The 20715-nt window shown below is 34.5% G+C and overlaps 3 protein-coding genes across 5 annotated transcripts; 1 reads left to right on the top strand and 2 right to left on the bottom strand.

Moving 5' to 3' along the window:
- Positions 1 to 1482: 1482 nt before the first annotated feature.
- On the bottom strand, positions 1483 to 4972 carry LOC141525365 (heparan-alpha-glucosaminide N-acetyltransferase). Its single transcript, XM_074239831.1, has 8 exons — positions 4326 to 4972; positions 4138 to 4268; positions 3966 to 4075; positions 3324 to 3483; positions 2772 to 3266; positions 2151 to 2495; positions 1965 to 2077; positions 1483 to 1671 (listed from the first exon to the last, which is right to left on the bottom strand). Exons 1-8 carry the CDS (start codon positions 4431 to 4433, stop codon positions 1490 to 1492), a joined length of 1644 nt encoding a protein of 547 aa, XP_074095932.1. The 5' UTR covers positions 4434 to 4972; the 3' UTR covers positions 1483 to 1489.
- Positions 4973 to 5847: 875 nt separating this feature from the next.
- On the bottom strand, positions 5848 to 12716 carry Sec24cd (COPII coat complex component secretory 24CD). Its single transcript, XM_074239816.1, has 7 exons — positions 12457 to 12716; positions 11629 to 11913; positions 11243 to 11555; positions 8848 to 11166; positions 7631 to 7822; positions 6428 to 6612; positions 5848 to 6348 (listed from the first exon to the last, which is right to left on the bottom strand). Exons 2-7 carry the CDS (start codon positions 11899 to 11901, stop codon positions 6202 to 6204), a joined length of 3429 nt encoding a protein of 1142 aa, XP_074095917.1. The 5' UTR covers positions 11902 to 11913; positions 12457 to 12716; the 3' UTR covers positions 5848 to 6201.
- A 1970-nt stretch (positions 12717 to 14686) lies between these two features.
- On the top strand, positions 14687 to 20563 carry LOC141525362 (mediator of RNA polymerase II transcription subunit 25-like). 3 transcript variants are annotated; one of them, XM_074239825.1, is made up of 7 exons: positions 14687 to 14919; positions 15730 to 16035; positions 17327 to 18425; positions 18696 to 19478; positions 19839 to 19898; positions 20090 to 20212; positions 20398 to 20563. In XM_074239825.1, the coding sequence occupies exons 1-7, from the start codon at positions 14912 to 14914 to the stop codon at positions 20545 to 20547; spliced, it is 2529 nt and encodes an 842-aa protein (XP_074095926.1). In that variant the 5' UTR covers positions 14687 to 14911; the 3' UTR covers positions 20548 to 20563. The 3 variants fall into 3 exon arrangements, with proteins under 3 accessions (XP_074095926.1, XP_074095928.1, XP_074095927.1); XM_074239827.1 differs by having other exon boundaries at positions 14688 to 14860; XM_074239826.1 differs by having other exon boundaries at positions 14688 to 15023.
- The last annotated feature ends 152 nt before the right edge of the window (positions 20564 to 20715 follow it).

Below are 20715 nucleotides of genomic sequence, written 5' to 3'. Positions count from 1 at the left end.
AATTCACTTTTATCTAATTTCGACGCTCAGCTTTTTATAATTAAAGTCTTATCTTAGGAATTTTTTAGAGAAATTTTAGTAGGCTCATTAAAAAGCTGAGAAAATTTCCTAAAAAGTGATACCTCGCACGACTCTATACCTTTTAGGTCAATTTTTTGATTAATCGATTAATAAAATATTAATCAATTAATTTGATATTAATAATTGACTTAACATACTGATGTGGGTAGTCATTTTACTCGGGCTGATAATTTCTAGGTCGCACTCTGCGTCGATTTTTAATATTCTAAAATTTTCAAAATCTTACTCCTCAAATTTCTAATTTTAAAATCAGAAAATTAAACTATTTTGAGATTATAATGTTCAAATCGCGTTAATTGAAAATTTATGATAGCTGACGCATCAATTTCGAGCGGATGTTGAGGTATTTTTATATCTCCTACTCCCTAGACTCTTCAAATTTTTCGGTATAAATAATCCGGGTCCAGTTGACAGTAGTCAGTACTCAGCAGAAGAATTAGAAAATCATTGTCTCTACTGTCTTCAATAAGCGCAACCATGAAAGTGTTGATAATTTTCCTAGTCGTCTTAGCCGTCAGTTCTCTGGCTGCTGCATTGGTAAGAAAATTTTATTTTCATTATTTACTGGATCAATAATTAATCAAAATATTCTTGTTTAACAAAAGTCTTGTGAAAGTGAAGACGAATGCACCTGGACGCACACTTGCAAGGATCACCAATGCGTCTTTCGCGATGGGACTCGTCCTTGCGCCTATAAAGAGGAATCCGATTGTACAGTGAGCTATGCTGCTATTTACAGAAATTGGAACTATAGAATCTCCAATCCATTGATCTTGTATCCTTCTCAATAATCTACAATTCATCCAGCGGACCAATTAATCGAGCATGAATTTGGATCTATTAATCTATATTATTAATCACAACTAACGTATATACAAGTTCTCAATGCACAAAGTAATTTTATAAATTTATTACCTCAATATAAAATCGAACGCTATAAATTTCGGAATACAAAAGCAAAATTATTTTTTCAATGATTTTGATCTTCAAGCTTCGAATTAGAGTTAAAAAAACTTAATAAATTTAAGATTCTACGCAGAGTGCGACCCAGATGTTATCAGCCTGAGTAAAATGACTACCCACATTGGTATATTAAGTTGATAATTAATGGCAAATTAATTGATTAATAATTTATTAATCAATTAATCAAAAAAATTGACCTGAGAGATATCGAGTCATGCGAGGTATCATTTTTTAGGAAATTTACTCAGCTTTTCAACTAGCATACTCATACGGCTCCAAAAAATTTCTAAGTCCCCCAGATTGAACTAAGAAAAACATGTCGGTGACTCGAGATAACTTATAACTTTTTATTGTACAACCGTTCATCTTGATATTAATGAAAAACAAATTGATAAAAAAAAAAAATTAATCTTTCTTTATTTCCCAATAACATACCTCAAAATAATCACAAAGTTATGTATATTTTTTTATAATGCAAAATATAAGCGACGACAACCCAAAGACCAGTATCCCACATTGCGGTTATTGTTTTCCAGCCATGATAGTTCATGTTCCTGTATTTCCAATGAAACGGGAATATTTGGTAGCAAATGTGATGTCCGATGTACATAACAAGGGCGTTCATACCTTAAATTTCAAAAATTAATCTTAAAAACCTCGATAATAACCTCTTTAGTAAAAAGATACTATAACAATATGCTCTTCGCAGTTTAACTACTCTGGAACCATTCTTGCGCATGCGCAAAAATAATTTCAATCTACTGCGCATGCGCAGGAATTGTTCCGGCGTACTACACATGCGCAAGAGTTGTTTTTATGTAATTTAACCTGCGCAATGCTATTTTAAGATTATAAAATGTAATTTTTAGACTTTACAGTACATATTTTGCTAAATAACAATTATTAAATACTACAATTACCTGGAACTCGGAACGTAGATCCATCCCAAAGTTTTATTACGTCAATTAATATGTAAAAAATACTGAAAACCGTCAGAGCAAAGCTTGTCGTCACTAATACGAACGAAATAGACCTAGAAATTGATAAAATTTTCAATTCATCTCTTTCTTATACATTAATTTTGCTGATTAATGATAAAATGTTACCATAAGTTTTTGTTGACAGGAATTATATTGTTGAAATGCAAAACTGAGCCAATAACAGCGTAAATAAGTGCCAAAGTCAGCCATCTTGCCACTCGCGATCGCCAATCTTTATAAACTCGAAGGATTTTTCCAGCTTGAACGCCCAGGAACGTTTGGAGAATGGTCGGCAGGCACCCAATGAGGCCCTCAGGATCAAACGGCCCAGATTGGTAAACATCATTGATGGCGGGAGACTGGTAAAGATGTTCTGGGGTTAAAATTTTTTTATCGAGAAGCCCTAGAGCGCCACCTGTACAGTTCTGGAACTTTTGGTTGTCGTGAAGGCCGCCAGGTCCGAAGTAACCCCTGGAAAAATTGGAACAGGTTAGAACAGTGAAGTTCCAGCTTGAAACAAAAAAGTTTCAGGTTGAAACAATGAAGTTCCATATTGTTCCAATAAAGTTTTATATTGTTCCAACATAGCTCCACATTGGAACAATAAAGTTCCATATTAGAACAATGAAATTTTATATTGGATCAATTAAGTTCCATATTTAAATAATAAAGTTTCATATTGGAACATAGAAGTTCCATATTAGAACATAGAAGTTCCCAATTAGAACAAAGAAGTTTGGAACTTACCTTGGACATCCAGGAACATCTAGATGAAAGATGATACCAAAGTAAACCACGAGAAGCGTGATGTAAAAAATCCACTGAGGAATCAGCAGAATAAAATCAGTAAAGAACTGAAAGATTCCTCGCTGGAACGTCAAGTCTCGCCTACGGCTCATTAAAGTATAAACCAATCCGACCACTAGGTATGCGACTCCGAATCGCTGCAGGACTCCGAAGATTCTGATTGTGGCCAGGTCAGCGTCAGTTCCAAGAGTGTTCAAGCTCACACCGATGAAGAACAGCAAAAAGCTTCGCTTCAAGATACTCAAAATCAGTTTGACCCGATGAACGTCTCGAGACAGGGATGATGAGAGCGACAAGGGTATGCAGACCCCCATGATCCAGATGAAGCAGGGGAAAATTAGATCGCCTACTAAGAGCCCGTTCCAAGTCGCGTGGCCAAGTTCCGGGTACCCTCCAGCACCGTTGTTGACGAAAATCATCATCACTATGCTCAATCTGGAAACAAAAAAATGGATAGTTGTGCGGAAGACTGGGTAGGAACTTGGAACTTACCCCCGAAAGCTGTCAATAGACTGAATTCGCCTGGTGAGAGGCTTAGGAGGCTCATCGCTGATGGTCGAGCGTTTATTGGACAGATAGTAGGTCACAGATGTCTTTAGAAGGGCGATGATCATCAGTGATAGTACCAAAGCTCCACAGATGATGAAAAGAGCTGGAAATTTAGAAGATTATGTAAATAGTAAGGTCATAGTAATTAAAAAAAAATTTTTTTTTACCGTTGAATGTGAACAATTACTCTTCAAAATCTTAGATATAAATACTATTAGCTCAAAATATACCAAGAACTATTACTGCGCAGCTATAATCACTCGGAACCGTTTCTGCGCACGCGCAAAACTTGTTCCAAGCTTCTGCGCAGCTTAAATTGCTTGGAACCTTTTCTGCACATGCGAAAAATCTGTTCCAAGCTAGTGCGCAGCATAAATCTTTCCTAAAAAAATTCTTACGCATGTTCAGAACTTGTTTCAGGCAATTACACAGCTAAAATCACTCGGAACTACGATTGCGCATGCCCAAAACCTTTTCCAAGCTATTGCGCATGCGCAGGAGTTGTTCCAAGCTCTAATACATGCGCAGAAGGGTTCTATCGTTAGGAAATCAGTTTTTTAGCATAGTTAGCGAATTTTAACTCACGTGTGTAAGGATTGGACGGTCGTTTTGTAATTTCGAGCTCGCATTTTTCCGGAAAGACTTCATACACTCCAAATTGTCCTAAGTCGGGCCTTAATTCGCACACCAAGCCCCTAAAAAGAGGGTGATTATAGGTTGGAATCAAAAATTTGTTAGGAATTTTAAAAATACTCACTCAGTTCCATAAGTTCCAAGAACGTCATCTAAATCTGTTCCGTTAAAAAATCTCCAGTTCCAGGTTTTAAAGCTGTTGAAGACAAAACTTGTGTTTGATTCTACCAGCTGGGCTAATTTGGTAAAAGGACACTGGAAAAATTTTTGATTAAAAAAAATATAATTTATTGATTATCAAAATTTACTCACCAAATTGCAGTCGGAAGTCAGAGAATATAGAGAATAATTATTTCCAACATTAAAGGTTACACATGCCTGGTCTAGTTCAAGTTCACGGTCACACCCGTCTACTTCCATTTTTTTAATTATTTTTTTTTTCTAGGATTTAAAATAATTTGTTATTTACAGGAAAAATATTTTATCGGAATAAACACACGACATGTTCATGACACACTTAGTAAGCGACTGATAAAATACCTTGCGATTGAGGTAGAAAGTCACTGGCATGTGGATCTATTAAAACGTCTCAATAAAAAGTGTGAAAGTCCTCCTGTGAGATAGTATTGTTTAGTGATTATTATTGAATTATTGGGTTAATTGTTGACATTATTCAGCGTAATCAAATTTTTTTCTAGAAATTAACGACGTTATCGGGGAAAATTTATGGGTAGAATTGCTGGTAATTTAGAATTTATTACTATGAGAGTCATTTTTTATTTTGACGTTATGCTGAGAAAACTTTTTTATGAGGATTCATTTTAATTAATCATTGAAAACTTTCTTTTTTATTACAAGAGAATCGCAATTGAAGAATAAAGTCTTAAAAAAATTATATAATTGGATAATAAGCTATGGAAAGCATAAAACATACATAATTTGTAAAAAAGTTTATATACTTCGACGTTAGATGGCGCCATTCCTTAAGAACCGATGGAACCAAATTTTGACCATCGTTAAATTGTATTGTTCTTTTAACCTACAAATAAAGAACAAATTTTATAGATAATTTCATCGTAAAAAGCCGTATAAGTACTTAGGAACATTTGGAACCGATGGAACCAAATTTTGACTATCGTCAAAATCCATCATTGTTCTTACTCATAAAAGGAAGATAAATTTTAAAGATAATTTCCTCGCAAACAGCCGTATAAGTACTTAAGAACATTTGGAACCGAATTATCACTATCGTTAAAATTTATCGTTCTTTAAACTCTTTAAAAAATAGCATAGTTGCATCGTAAAAAACCATCTAGAGGCCCAGGAACATTTAGAATCGATGGAATTAAATTTTGACCATCGTTAAATTATATCGTTCTTTTTACCCACAAAGGAAGAACAGATTTTTAAGATAATTTCATCGTAAAAAGCCGTATGAGAACTCAGGAACAATAGAACCGATGGAACCGGATTTTGACCCTCGTCAAAATGTATCGTTCTTTAATCTCTTTAAAAAATAACAAATTTGTAACATAATTGCATCATAAAAAATCATCTAGAGACTCAGGAACATTTGGAACCGACGGAACCAAATTTTGACTGTAAAGAAATTGAGCTTCTTTTCACATCCATGAAAGAAGACCAATGTCTTGAGGTAATTCTATTATATAAAGTCATTTTAATACTCAGTCACATTTGGAACAGAAGAAACCAAATTTTGACTAACGTCAAATCACGCCGTTTTTTTTTTACATTAAAAAAAATAAAATTATTTAAAAAAAACGTAAAAAATTTGATATATAAATTTATTTATTAATTTTTTTACATTGACCTTAAATTTCTTCCTAGTTTATTCATTAAAATTATACATATATATATATCAATCATTTAAACCATTACAAATAAATGATAACAAAATAAAAATTAAAAACTAAATAGTAACATACTTCATTTAATCATTAAATCATTGAAATTATAAATATTACTTGCAATTTAACCAAAAATTGAGATTTAATTTTGTCCGTATTTAAAAATAATGCCAACAAATCATGATTATTTTTATTTTAATTCTGATATTTGATTTCATATAAAAAAAAAAAAATAAAAATAATCTAACAAAAAATGGAACTTATTGACTTTTAATTTAATTATTCATAATTGTTTAATTCATTTGTAGTTATTATTATCATTATGATTGATTTAATAGAGATTTTATTTCCTTGTGCATATGACAAAGAAAATCGACGTAACTCGGGCTGCTGTCGCTGGTACGATCTTCAACTAAGAAGTGACGTAACACCATTTCTAATTTGTCTCGCTGTCGGACGAATGTTAACTGTGAACAATAAAGTTTGTAATATAAAATATTTTTTTTTTTTTTTTTTGTAAATAATAAAATAAAATTTGATACATACCCTCATACAGTGATATCTTTCCGCGCGGACGCGACTCACGATATCTCTAATACGCTTGTTTAATGGGTTGTCTAATATTGGTATCGAAGTACGATCGGTGTCGACTACTGTGGTGCCAAAGACAGCTTGAATCCATTCCGTTGATAATGACAAACCGAACCACATGAACATGTGAATTCCGTTTTCTGAAAAATTTATATAAAATTATATAAAAAAAAATTTTTTTTATTAGGAGAGAAGGGGATCAATCGAACCACGGTGCAATTAAACCATTCGAATTAAAAAATCGAAAAAATTGAAAAAAACTCTTCATGCTCTTAGAATTAGATTCTAATGTGTTAAACTCGGATGTGATCAAAATTTGAAATCATTGCGAATAATACATTTTGAAAAATTGAGATTTTTTTATTTTTAGCCATGCAAACTATTTTTTCGGCTAGTGACAAATTGTTTAATAATATTTCAATTTTTGAATTAATTGATAAAGTTTGAGTTGTAGTCGTTCTATATACTTATACTTTATAATCCTCAACTTTGTTTATAGTGATATAATAGTTTATTTATTTATTATTTACTATTAATTGTTATAAAATTATATGGGGTCAATTGAACCAGCAGTCCCGGGGACGATTGAACCATACGGAGAAGCATGGGACATGCGCGCGCATTTTGACTCTACGTGAAAAAACTCAGGGAAATAACCTAACAATTTGATGAACTGAATTTATAATGAAAATTATTTTTGAATTGATTTTTAATTTATTTAATATAATATCTGTGCATTAAAACGGTGCAACAGTAATATTAGCAAGTAACAATTAATATATTATTTATTAAAAGTTCGGGTTTGAGTTTTAAATATTATTGGTTCAATTGACCCCACGCAGTGGTTCAATTGCCCCCAAGCGGGGGTCAATTGAACCATTCGACGCGTTTGGATAAATTAATCATTTCTAAAAATTCACGTTGTTTATTGACTAATTTATGTATTGATAATGATGGTAAACATAATAAACTACCATTCAAAGAAAAAAAAATTATTATTTAGTTTTAATTCGAATAGTAAAAAATTACTCAACTTTTTTTGGTTCAATTGACCCCCTTCTCCTCTACATCTAATCACAAATAGGTATGCATAATTATATGCAATTAAATCCTATCACGTTAAACTACAATTAAATATAATTATCCAAAAATACATACCTAATAAAAACGCTCCATCATCAGTGAACTTATCAAAGGAACACCTGACTTGCTGTGGCAGTTCCGTCGCCTGAACATCAACATCATGAAGCGGCAGTAAGCTGGGATAGAAGTATATTACAGAACTATACAGCGGCATGGTCACGACAGCTTGCATCACATACGACCTGTCATCAATGGTCATATCAGCACCTGAAAAAAAAATCATCATTACAATTTCAAGCCTACACACAAAAAAAAAATTTTTTACCCGGAAAAAAGTAAACTGTAATAAATAATAGTCGATTTACAATAAGTAATTATCAACCGCTAAAAATTACCTTTTCAAACAGTAAAATCGTGATTATAATAATCACTATGTAATATTTATCATTTAAATGTTACAATTTTTTCTTTACATGGAAGAAAATATTATTTCAAACAATAATAATCGTTAAGGGGGAACACCACTGGGACGATAAAAAAAAGAGGTGATTTTCGGGAATTTTTTTGACAGGGAAAACAAAGGAATTTGGGGATCGAATTTTTTTTTGTTTTATTAAGGATGTATTAAAGATTGTTACCCTAAATTATTATTAAAAAATATTTAATCATTACAAAGTTATTAACAATCTCGTAAAGCACTAGAAAAAATTTCCCCTTCATGGTTGGTTCGATAACTCAAAAACGAATTATCTGAAAATAAAAACCCAAATTGTTTTTTAATCGGTAAGGATGTAGTTATCATCGCACGTACGGAATTTCAAAAATTTTTTTTTCAAAGATTTTTCTAACCGGGTTAAAACAAAAAAAAAAAAAGAGTAAGATCGGTGAGAAAATTTTCAATCAGTTGCCATTTTTTTTTAAATGAAAATTTTCAAAATTCCGTCCATGCGACGATAACTATATCCTTACTGATTAAAAAGCAATTTGGGTTTTTATTTTCAGATGATCCGTTTTTGAGTTATCGAACCGACTATGGAAGGAAAAAAATTTTTTAGTGCTCTACGAGATCGTTAATAACTTTGTAATAATTAGATATTTTTTAATAAAAATTTAGGGTAATAATCTTTAATGTACCCTTAATAAAATGAAAAAAATCCGATCCCCAAATTCCTTTATTTTCCTTGTCAAAAAAATTCCCGAAAATCACCTCTTTTTTTTATCGTTCCAATGGTGTTTCCCCTTTAAGGAAATTAATAGATTTGTTTATTATATTCGAAGAAAAAATTCCTTACCTCCAGACAACGCGTCGCTCTTCAACAAGCAATTAACATAAAGCGGTAGTAGCTTCATGCACTCCGGCAGTACCAGTTGACTAGCACTAAACGGACTAGCACAGTGTTTCCTATAAGCCGCGAGAATAGTCGCACACCTAGACACCAACTGGTCCTTGACCGCCTTGGGAGAGTGTTCAAGAATCTTAACCACACTCTGTTTAGCAAAGAAGTTCACCATGGCATCAGGATCGCAAGTCCTGTACAGTTCCGTCATCTGTGAGGAAGTTCTCAAACTAAGATTGATAACCCTGAGCCTCCTGACGCCCCCTACAGAAGTATAAAGCAGCGCCACCTGGACATAAACGCCCTCCTCTTCAGTGAGCTTGTCATCATGCTTAACCTCAACGGCAATGGCCTTGTTGCAGTCAATGCTCGCGAGTTCCATATCAGTTGTATTGGACATGAAAAAGTGCCCAAAGAAATCCGTGGGCCTGACTCCGGTGCTGGTCCTGACCCTCATCACCGCGTCGAAGGCAATCGGCCTGGAGATGTTATTGATGACATCCTGAACCAGCCTCTCTCCATCAATGTCCGCCTGGAAGTAAGTGTACTTGAAGATCTCTCCTCCAGTGAGTCTGCAGACTTGGCCGATGGTCGCCAGATCGACGTAGGAATTGTTAAAGACGAACAAGTCGACGGAACACCCGGAACCGACGCAATCCTGACCTAACATGTTATAAACCGTGTTCTGGGGGCTAAGAACAGTTTTTTCCTTGTCGGTTCCTAGAACCTTGCGGTCGTCGCGGTTCTTGAGCTTCCCCGGAGCTTCGGCGTTCGGGAGGCTGGAGTGGAACACTAGGAGCTTGCCAGCGCACTTGGAAGCCTTGAGCGCTTCTAGCCCAGCTTGAATCGCTGGAGCGAGAATAGTCTCGGTTTCGCGAGTATCAGCGAACATGGCCGGAATCTGAAGCATGAGCGCGTCGATTACTGCTGCAGATTCCTCGGGGTCAACTAGGAACCCGTCTAGCAGGGGCATGAAGACATCCTGGACGTCTCCAACGACCATCATCTGCGGCTGGGTCAGGTTCGGGCTCACGTTGTAGAAGTGCACCGAACTGGAGTAGGTTATGAAGCCTACGCGCATGCGCGTCTTCTGTTCGAAGGAATCTCTTGGGAGGTGGGAGATTATCTCCTTCATAGAACTGCAGAGCAAGTGGACCATCCCGGACTTTATGTTGTTGTAGGAGACGTCGATGACGAAGATCATGGCGGGAGGAGTCGGGAAGGTGGTGTTCCGGCAGTATTCTTTAGTAGCGAGGAACTCGTAGGTTCCAAGCATAAGTTCCGGGCGCTCGAACCGGTCCATTCGCTGGCCGGTGTGGTCCAAGTGCTGGAAGTACTCCTGGGGGACGTCGGTGATAGCTTTGCAGAAGCTGCATTGGAACCGCCGTCCGGCGTCGATGAACTGCATGAAGGGGGACATGTAGGCCTTGCACCGGGTGCAACGGATTGGTCCAATTTCTCCCATATCGATGATGGGAGGTTCTTGTTCGCCTTCGGAGATCTCTGCCATGGGGCTGAGGATAAGGCCGAAGGGCACTCCGGTTTGCTTCATCATGTCCGTGGTGGTGGGGACGGTGTAGATGGTGGAACGGATGAATCTTGGAGAGGCGTTACCTTGGTCCTGGACGATGAATTTTGTGGTCACGAAAGGCGGAGCTAAGCCTTTTTGATTGGTAATAAATGTCCCGCCGCGGGATTTCTGGTCCTCTTGCATCACTGGGATGGGAGACGGCATGCACTCTGGGTCCAGGCGCTTTGCTTGTGCGGGTTGGGTTCCGGTTTGGTAAGGCGCGCCGGGCATGGTCACACCCTGGGGGTACGGCCGGCCGTAGGGATCTTGGTATGGGTATTGGGGCTGCTGGGTGCCTTGGTAGGGGTACGGTTGGCGGGGAGCTTGGGCTTGGGTGGGAAAGGGCCCGGGTTGACCGGGGAGAGGTTGGTAGTTCAGGTTCTGCTGGTAGTTTGGTCCTTGGGGAGCCGGTTGGCCTGGGAGCGAGACTGGGCCTGGTTTGGGGGGATGGGCTCCGTGTGGGCCAGGTGGCATTTGTCCTGGGCCTGTTGGTGGTAGTCCTGGGCCGGGTGGTGCGTGCTGAGATGGCCCTGTGGGTGGTAGTTGAGATGGACCAGTGGGTGATAGTTGAGATGGGCCTGTGGGTGGTAACCCAGGACCTGTGGCTGGTAGTTGGCTAGGAGGGCCGTGAAAACCTGGTGGGCCACTGGGTGAGCCTGTTGGAGCCATTTGTCCTAGTGGTGGGCCGCTGGGTGGTGGTCCACCTGAAAAATTTAGATTATTATTAATTTTTGCTGGAAATTTTTTTATTTAAAGTTTATTTAGATTTAAATTTACTACCTTGTGGTGGACCATGTGGACCAGGTGGTCCAGGTGGACCATGTGGTACAGGTGGACCGGATACTTGTGATCCAAATGAATTTTGTGGAACTTGTCCATATCCTGCATTCCAACCGTGATAATTACCAGGTGGTCCAGGTGGTCCACTCTGCATACCAGGATTAAGTCCTGGGGACCCTTGGCCTTCAGGGTAACGATTAAAATTAGCGTTTTGTGGAAGACTTGACGCTGATCCAGGTGGCCCAGGTGGTCCAGGAGGCTTATCGGCTCCATGATCGCCCGTAAAGCCGTTCATGTTATTACCAGGAAAGTTCTGAAAAGATGGATTGTTTAAAAAATTCTTTAAATATAAATTAAGTAATTATTATTGATTATTAATGAGTTACCGTAGCAAGACTCATGTTGGACATCTGGTTGTTCAATCCTGCGAGCCCGTTTGGGCCTGGTGGACCGGGTGGTCCAGGTGGACCATTAGGAGGCGGACCTTGGAAAGATTGGTTCTCTCCCTGGTAGTAGTAGTTTCCTTGACCGGCTGGTTTTTGGGCGTAACCCGGGCCAGGACCACCCTGGCCCATCGGGGGCTTCATTGGGACATTCGAATTCAATCCGTCAGATGGTCGGGGGCCACCGTAGAGTGGCTGCATGTATTGCGGGTTCATTTTTTTGGCTTTCTGTGAAGAATTTTTTTGATAGATCTTTGAAATTTTTTTTTAATTGAAAAAATTATATCTAAAAATTTGTCAAAAAATTTCACATGCAAAAATTAAAAAAAATAATCAATAATTTTGTACTAATTTGTGTATCAAAATTTTTTTTAATTTGTCCCAAAAAAAAAATTTCTAAAAGTCAGAATAAAAATTTTTTTATCAAAATTTTGAAAATTAATTTGACTTTAAAAAAAAATTTTTTTAAAATCAAAATAAAAATTTTTTTAAATTTATTTAACCTCAGAAAAATTTTCTTAATCAAAATAAAAAATTTTTTATAAAATTTTTCAAAATTAATTTAACCTCAAAAAAAAATTTTATTTTTTTTCAATGATCAAATTTTTAACCGCTTACATATGGAACTTCACCAACAAAAACATCAAATAACAATTTTTGAATTAAAATTATCATTCCATCAAAATGAAACTTAAAAATTTTTTTTTAATAAAAATTAAATATTAAAATTATAATTATTATGATTATGATAATTATTATAAAAATACTTACATTTAATGAGAGTGATAATTCATCCCAATCCCGATAATTTATAAAGTGACCCAAAATATGTTTGAAGTGTCACGTTGACTGGAAACCAGATGACCCTTGATTGACTAAATCCAGCAGATCAGTATTTAATAAATCACAAATAATTTAAAACTTAACTCGCGTGATAAGTGTAGAATAGTGCTTGAAGTTTATTTAAATATCTGTGCCTGCAATATATTATTTATTAATATAATTATTATAAACTGTAGAAGAAAAAATATTTATTAGTTATTATTTTTGCTTTACTCACAACGGCACTCACTGCTGTCTCTTCGCTCGTGATTGTACTGCCACGTAATGTAGCTCTGCGCATGCGCAGACACGTTAGATCCGTACACGTCACTTGAGATTATTTTTCAGATTCTCTCTAGAGTTTTCTTGGAGATTTTCTAGAAAATTTCGAAAAATTATTTGTGAAATTTTGTTGAAATTTTTTTTTAAAAGTTTACAGCGAAAAAATTCTTTTTAAGAATGAAGAAATTTTAAGTTTGAAGTAGAAAATTAAAAATTTTTTTTTGAAAATTTTGAATTTCCCGCGAGGTTTTATTGACAGGTGGCGCGCAAGGGTTTTATCTATTGTTGGTAATCCCCAAGCTTGTGGAAAATTTTGAAATTTTATCTTGAAAATAAAAAGTTTGTTAATTTTTAGGGAATTTTGTCGTTTTTTTGAGAAGAAATTTTTAAAATTAATTCCAGAATTTTTTAAAGATCTTATGTGATTTTTTCTTTCATTTTTTATAAAATTTTTAAAGTAAAAAAAAATTAAAATAAAAATTGAAGTGAAATTTAAAAATTTTAGGATAATAATTTTGAAAATAAATTAAAAATTATTAAATTAAAAATTTTTTTTTATTTAAAAGCTTAAGTTTTAATAATTTTTTTCTACTCTCTGTAACTTTTTTCCTATCAATTTTTAGTCAAAAACTTAAGAGATGAATTTTGTGTAGAATTAAATTTCCTACAAAAATATTATAACAAAAATTTTTTAAAAAATTTCTGATATAGTTAATTTAAAAATTGAAAGAAACAGAAAATTTTTTTGTATTTTGTACAAGAACCTTAATTTTAGAGGTATTGAGTTGAAATTGTGAGATAATTTTGAAATTTATTCGAAAAAAATTATGATTATTCTTTACCGTCTAATTTTTTTGCAACAACTTGAAATAAAAAACTAATATTAATTTTAATTTTGATATGATTTTTTCAATAAAAAAATTATTAAAATTTTCAGATGCCGGCTAGTTTAATTTTCATTTTATTTCAACAATTTTAAGAATTTTTTTAACAAATCAACTATAGCAAAAAAAAAATGAGAACAAAATTTGACATATAGGAATTTAAAAAAATTAAAAATGCCATTTTTTTAACAAATTTGTTCGTTAAATGAAATTAAAAAATGTTCAAGTAGCAGCTAACTTTATGACAGTTCTTTTATTTTCCTTTAAAAATTATTTTTAAAAAATTGAATTTACAATTTCTAAGTGCTTTTATATAAATTAAATTTTTCTTATAATTTATTTGTAAAATACTAAAACTAGCCGACTTTTAACAATGAAAATTAAGTTAGCTGACATCTAAACTTTTTTAGAACTTTTTTTATTAATAAAATAATAACAAAAAAATTTTTTTTTAAATTTACATGTAAAAAATTTGAAAAATTATGCGCGCGATTTTTTAAAAATATTTTTTTTATGGCTAATTCAATAAATAAAAAGAAAATAAAACTTTTTCGCTAAAAATTGGTTATTGTTTTTAACAATTAAATTACAATTAAAAAAATATTTCAAAAAAATTGCACACATAATTTTTGAAATCTTTAACATGTGAAATTTTTTCTTTTAATTTTTTTGTAATTTTTTCAATAAAAAAAAATATTAAAATTTTCAGATGCCGGCTAATTTAATTTTCATTTTATTTCAACAATTTTCAGAATTTTTTTAACAAATCAATAATAGCAAAAAAAAGGAAAAAAAAAATTAACATGTAAGAATTTAAAAAAATTAAAAATGCCATTTTTTTAACAATTGTTTTAATAATTTTTTCAATAAAAAAAATTATTAAAATTTTCAGATGCCGGCTGATTTAATTTTCATTTTTTTTTTCCATGTTAGTTTTAAAAATTTGTCACACGATTTAATTCTGAGCTTGTAAGTCCGCCTTAGTGATCACTATTAAAGTAAATAAAGTTGTTAAATTTCGTCCTGTCATGTACCTACTATATTTACGCACAGGATGCAGTACACAGGACCTGAAATAATAAAGTGATATAGTATGAGTGTAAAGTATAAATTGACAAAATTTACCTGCTGTGAAAACATTACCTGAAATTATTCTCTCATCTGGAGTTATATATTTAGTGTTATATGTGCGTAAACAGAAGTCCTAACCTCTAAAAACAGTCACAGAAAATGAGAAAATGAAATTGTATATTTATTTATTTATTTTAAGAATAAATAATAATAGTGTTTTAATTAATTGATATTAATAATCACTAATTAGTAATTAATTGTGAAAAATATTTAATAATTGTAAATATCAATATGAATTATAATGAAATTAAATTTAGCAGTCACTTCTTGAATATTTTCGGATTTTTTTTAACAAATAAATTTAATAATACTCAAATCAGCTGACATCTAAAAATTTTGATAATTTTTTTTTTAATTATTACAAAAAAATTGAAACAAAAAATTTTTTAAATTTCACGTACAATATTTTTATATTTTTTTTGAGTATTTTTGGATTTGTAAGTTAATTGTTGAACGTCAGCTAATTTTAGTATCATTGACATTTTACAATTTTTTTGGTTCTTATAAAAAACTAACAATAAAAAAAAATTATTTTAAAAAAATTTGCACTTTTAATTTTTTTTAATTTTTAGAAATTTTTAGGAATTTTTAGGAATTTTTTTATTAAAATTTTTTCATACAAATTTAGTTATAAAAATCAAAAAAATTGATGAAAATAAATTTAGCAGATATTTTATCATTTTTAGGATTTTTTTTTTTAACAAATAAATTATGGCAAAAAAAATTAGGAAAAAAAATTTACATTTAGAAATTAAAAAAAATTAATAATCCAATTTTTTAAAAATCGTTTTTTTGTTAAATAAAATTTAAAAATTCTCTAATGACTGTTAACTTTAATGTCATAAAAAATTGACAGATAGTTAAATTCAGGATTTTTCATTTTATAAAAAATTAATTTTATTAATTAAATATTTTTTTATTTCAGTAAAAATTTAAAAATGGTCGTCAACACAACAGAGCACGGAATGCAGGCAGACGTGGTATTCGTGATAGAAGGAACCGCTGCAAATGGCGCGTACTTTAACGATCTCAAGACTAATTACTTGATCCCGACGCTGGAGTACTTTAACCAGGGCAGTATCGAGGACCGGGAGTACGTCACGGAGAACAGCACCACCCGGTATGGGATTGTCATCTACCACGCGGCGGATTGTCTGCCGAGGCCTTGCACGGACACTTTTGGACCGTACTCAAATCCGCATAAGTTGCTGTTAAAGATGGAGAATCTTGAGTAAGTTTGATTACCTGAATAAAAAAAAAAAAAAATTTATTAACTTTAAAAATATTAAAGTTTATTTTAACATTCTGAATTAATTTCAGCTTTATTTCTTGTAGTGATTTTGAGTTAAATGATTAATTTTTTTTTAACCTAAATAATCACTAATTTGGCAATTTTTCTTGCCGAATTTTCTTGCGAGTTATCTTCCCAATTATCCTGTTACGTGAATGTGAAACGCTTGACGTAATAATTGCCGTAATTCCTATTCTTTCCCGCTTCACAAAATTATTTAATTTTAAAAATGTGGAACGCTTCACGATTTTGCGTGTCATCCTTATTTATGAATCTTCTCCTATTCTCTCTTCATTTCTCGTATATTTTTCGGAGTACATATATATTTCCTATTCTCCTAAGATTTATAACCCGATAAAAACAGGATAAAAAACGGATGAGTTTTAGGAACAAATTTATTTTATATTCTCTATTAATTAACACCTAAGTTTATCAAGATCGTGTTGTCAGCATGCTTAATACATTATTTGTGTTCTTTTATTATATATTTTATTTGTCCTAAATAATTAATAGTTTAATATATAAACAATAATGTTTCTAAGATTGGAATAATATAAAAGCTTCCTAATAAACATCTTCATGTACGCATTTTGTACTTGTCCCACCAGTCACAATAAAAAAAATTTTTTTGATTGTTTCTACGCAGGTAATCAGTCTAATTCTTCATAATTTTGAATGTTTGTAGGAAAAATTTTGTATTGAAAGAGAAGTATTTTTTAAAAGCTTAGTGGTGAAACTGAAATTCGATTTTAAGTATACCGCGGTAAGAGAGAAGGATTTTTCGATGTCCCACCAGTCACATTCAGTCAAACGATAATTACGAGAAACTTAAAAAGTAATCAAGGTTTTTGATAAAATGATTTTGGTAATTAGTTATTCTTCTATATTATAAGATACATTTTACTATAGTACAAATTTCAGTCACATAATTGTAGCTTATAATTGATGGAATTCCAGAGTTAAATGTCCCAGCAGTCACTATGGAATGCCCTAAAATTTGAAAAAAAAACCGCGAAATTTAATTTTTGATTTTTAAAAAATTTCTCTTGAGATTCTTAAATAAAATTTCCTGTTCTACAAAAAAAGGTCTTTATCCGCGAATTAATTTGACTAACCGATTAAACGTTACAAGTCCTTGAAAATAAAAATTTTGATTAAAAAAAAATCAACAAGGATTAGTATTAATCTAATGCCATCTATGATCACCTACTTCAGATTACTCCTATTTCAGAATGGTCGGCGGCCGCGGTGAGTCCCACGCGAACATAGCCGAAGGTCTTGCCACAGCTCTGATCTGCTTCGAAGACCTCCAAGTGGAACGCGAACCCAGCACAGCCTCCCAAAAGCATTGCATCTTGGTCTGCAACTCGCCACCATACCAAATATGCGTACAAGAGTGCTACAAGTTCCTCGGTCAGTCGATCGAGACCCTCCCACCAGTGTTCCAAAAACGGAACATCAACCTGTCAATAGTATCCCCCCGAAAAATCCCGGAGTTCTTCAAGATCTTTGAACTAGCAGGTGGCGACCTCCAGAGTTCCCAAACGAAGAACTACGCAAAGGACCCGCGAAACTTGGTTCTGCTGCACAACTACAACCTAAAAGAACGTCCAGTGACTCCTACAAACGTAGCACCGGTCCACGCAGCGCCGAACCCGGTCCAGATTCCCTCCAGCCCGGTCCAAACGCACGACAGCCCGAACACCAACCAGAACTCGGCAATTCCTCCTCCAGCTCCGCAAAACCCTGCCTTCCGGAATACTGCACCAATCATCGGAACTCCCTCTATGCCAGTTCCAATGAACCCTGGGCGTCCCGTTTTCAACCCGCAGATCACAGCGCCACCTTCGTACCACCCAGCGCGAGCTCCTCAGGCAAGATGGCGGACTCCTTTCATCGCTCCTGGCGCCACAGTGCAGTCCAACACTCAAGGCAGTGCATTGATTGCTCAGTTAACGCAGCCGCCTACGGCCTTGACCGGTATTAATGTTCCGTTCCAAGGAACCGCGCCTGCGCCACAAGCTCCCCAAACCCAACAGGCCCAACTTACCCCGCAGCAGCAACAACAACTCCGGAACATGCAGCTCCAGCAACAACAACAACAGATGCAACAGCAGAACATGCAGAACATGCCTATGACCGCTGTGAACACCCAAGGAACCGCTGGAACTGCTCAGGCGCCTGCGCAGTCCGCTCCTGCGCAACAACAGCCCGCTAATTCAACTGCGCAACGCGAAAGACCTCCAATTTGGCATGGGGTTCTTGAGTGGATTGATAAAACCAAGAATCCTCCCGATACCCCGAAACAAACACGGCAAGTTTCGTGCCAGGTGAGAAATGTTTTGAATTTAAACTACAAAATTTTTTTGTATGGATTTTTTGGAGTTAAAATAGTTTTCAAAGGTTCTAAGAACAGTATATTGTTCCAAGAACAGTATCTGGTTCTAAAAACAGTATTTTGTCCCGAGAACAGTATCACGTTCCAAGAACAATATTAAATTTTAGGAACAGTAATAGGTTCTTGGAACAATTTAAAATTTGTAAATATTTTATAAGAATTATTGTTCTGAATGGAACATTGACATAGTGGTTCTTACCAGGTGTCTGCTAACCTCAAAGAAGGAGAGGTTGAACTTAAGGCTGATTCCTGGCCGCACAAGCTAATCATGCAGCTGATGCCCAAGCAGCTGATTGGCAGCATAGGTGGTGCTTATCTCAAGAACTCCAGGAGTGTTCTGTTCCACCCGACGCCTTGCGATGCTTTGGACGCGCTGATCCAGGTCATGACCAGTGGGTTCGCAGGTTGCGTCCATTTTACCTCAGCACAATCTGTGCCGCCTTGTGACATCAAGGTTTTGATTCTTCTGTACACTCTTGAGAAACGAGCGTTCCTGGGGTTCATCCCCAACGACCAATGCGCCTTTGTTGACAGGCTTAGGAAGGTCATCCAGCAGCAGAAGTCCAGTCAAGCTGCTTCTAGGAACCAGCTATTCTCTACTGGTGGCGCCAGTGGTCAGTCTCCTGCCAGCAATATTCCTGCTCAGATGCCCTCTGCTGGTGGGATTGTCAGTCAAGGTGGAATCATGATGAGCCAGACTAATACTATGACCATGGGAGGTGGGCAGATTACTCAGGTCGCTCCGCAGCAGCAGGGGATCAATAATCAACAGCAAAACCAAGGACAGATGAATATTCAAGGTGGTATGCCCCAGCAGGTTGATAATGCTGGAAATAATATGGCTGGAGGACATCAGAGAATGTATGAACACACGCATGTTGAAGTTGCCAGGCAGCAAAATCTCATGAAGATTCATCAACTTAAGCAGACTCTTGAAGCCGCTCAGCAGCAGGAGGCTCAGTATAAGTCTCAGTTGGAAGTTAGTGTAAGTAGTTAGTAAGAAAAAATAAATAATAGTTTAAAAAAACTAAAAAGTAGAGTTTAAGTCAAAAGTTTGTTTTTGAATTTGAATTTTCGCGGGAGAGTGACGTAGTATTATATCCGGTACGCAACGCCATCTTACGGATAGTCAACAAAATATTTTTTTTTTTGTGTTTTGTGAAGAAATAAATAAACGGATGACCTAGTATAGGTTAGATTTATCGGTTAAATAAATTAATAAATGAAGAAATAAAATTTGGCGAAAAATAAAAAATTATTTATGAAAAAAAATAATCATTAAAAAGACTTTATTAATTAATTCGAAAAAATTGTCAGAATTTAAAATATTAGAACTATTTTGCAGATTCAGCAGAACCTAGAGGTCGCGCAGCAGCAAGAGATGCAGTATAAACAGCAGATTGAGGTTAGTCGAAGCTTTGTTAATTAATTTTGATGGTGGTATAATTTTTGATTAAAAAAATTGAAAAAAATTATTTTTAAAAATTTTCTAAATTATCAATAAAAACTAAAAAGAATTTGGAAGTATTTAAAAATTCTTTATTCATTTTTCCTAATCACTTTTCTTGATAAATAATAACTGGTGACTTTGTTTAGGCTCAGCAAGCACAGAGAGGTATCAATCCTAATGCTGGAATGGCAGGTCAGCAGCCCAATGCCCAGAGGATGATGCGACCGGTGATGGCCAATAATTTACAGCTAAGACATCTTCTTCAACAGGTGAGTTGAATATAGCTTCAATTTTATGTCTTAGAGAATAAACGCAGAAAAAAAATGTTTTCAAAATTTTTTTGAACACACACACACACACACACACACTCTGTTAATACATTAAAAAAATATTTTATCTTAACAACAATAATTTTTTTTGCATATAAGGCTATAAAATTGAGTTTGTTTTCCAGCAACATAACCCTCAACAATATCGCCAGCAAGTTCTTGGAATGCAACAAATGGTGGGTCCCAGAGGACAAATGAACGTCAGGCCTATCAATAATAATGCCCAGCAGAACCAACAGTTTGATGACGTTTCTAGTTATGACTTTTTAGGTTAATTTTTTTAATTAACAATCTTATCGAAATAATCAACTCAACTGTTCGCTTGGACTAGACTAGCTCCGGTGGCAATTTTGAGAAAACTCTCAATGAATTGCATATAATTTTATATAAGCTTATCGAATTCAGAGCGAACAGTCGTTCAATTGTGTAATAATCAAATTGAT

The sequence above is a fragment of the Cotesia typhae genome, unplaced genomic scaffold (assembly GCF_013202065.1).
Source record: "Cotesia typhae breed Kobodo isofemale line unplaced genomic scaffold, CoteBio_Ctyphae contig_26, whole genome shotgun sequence".
Taxonomy (NCBI): Eukaryota; Metazoa; Arthropoda; class Insecta; order Hymenoptera; family Braconidae; genus Cotesia; species Cotesia typhae.
This window is presented reverse-complemented; position numbering and strand designations above follow the sequence as displayed.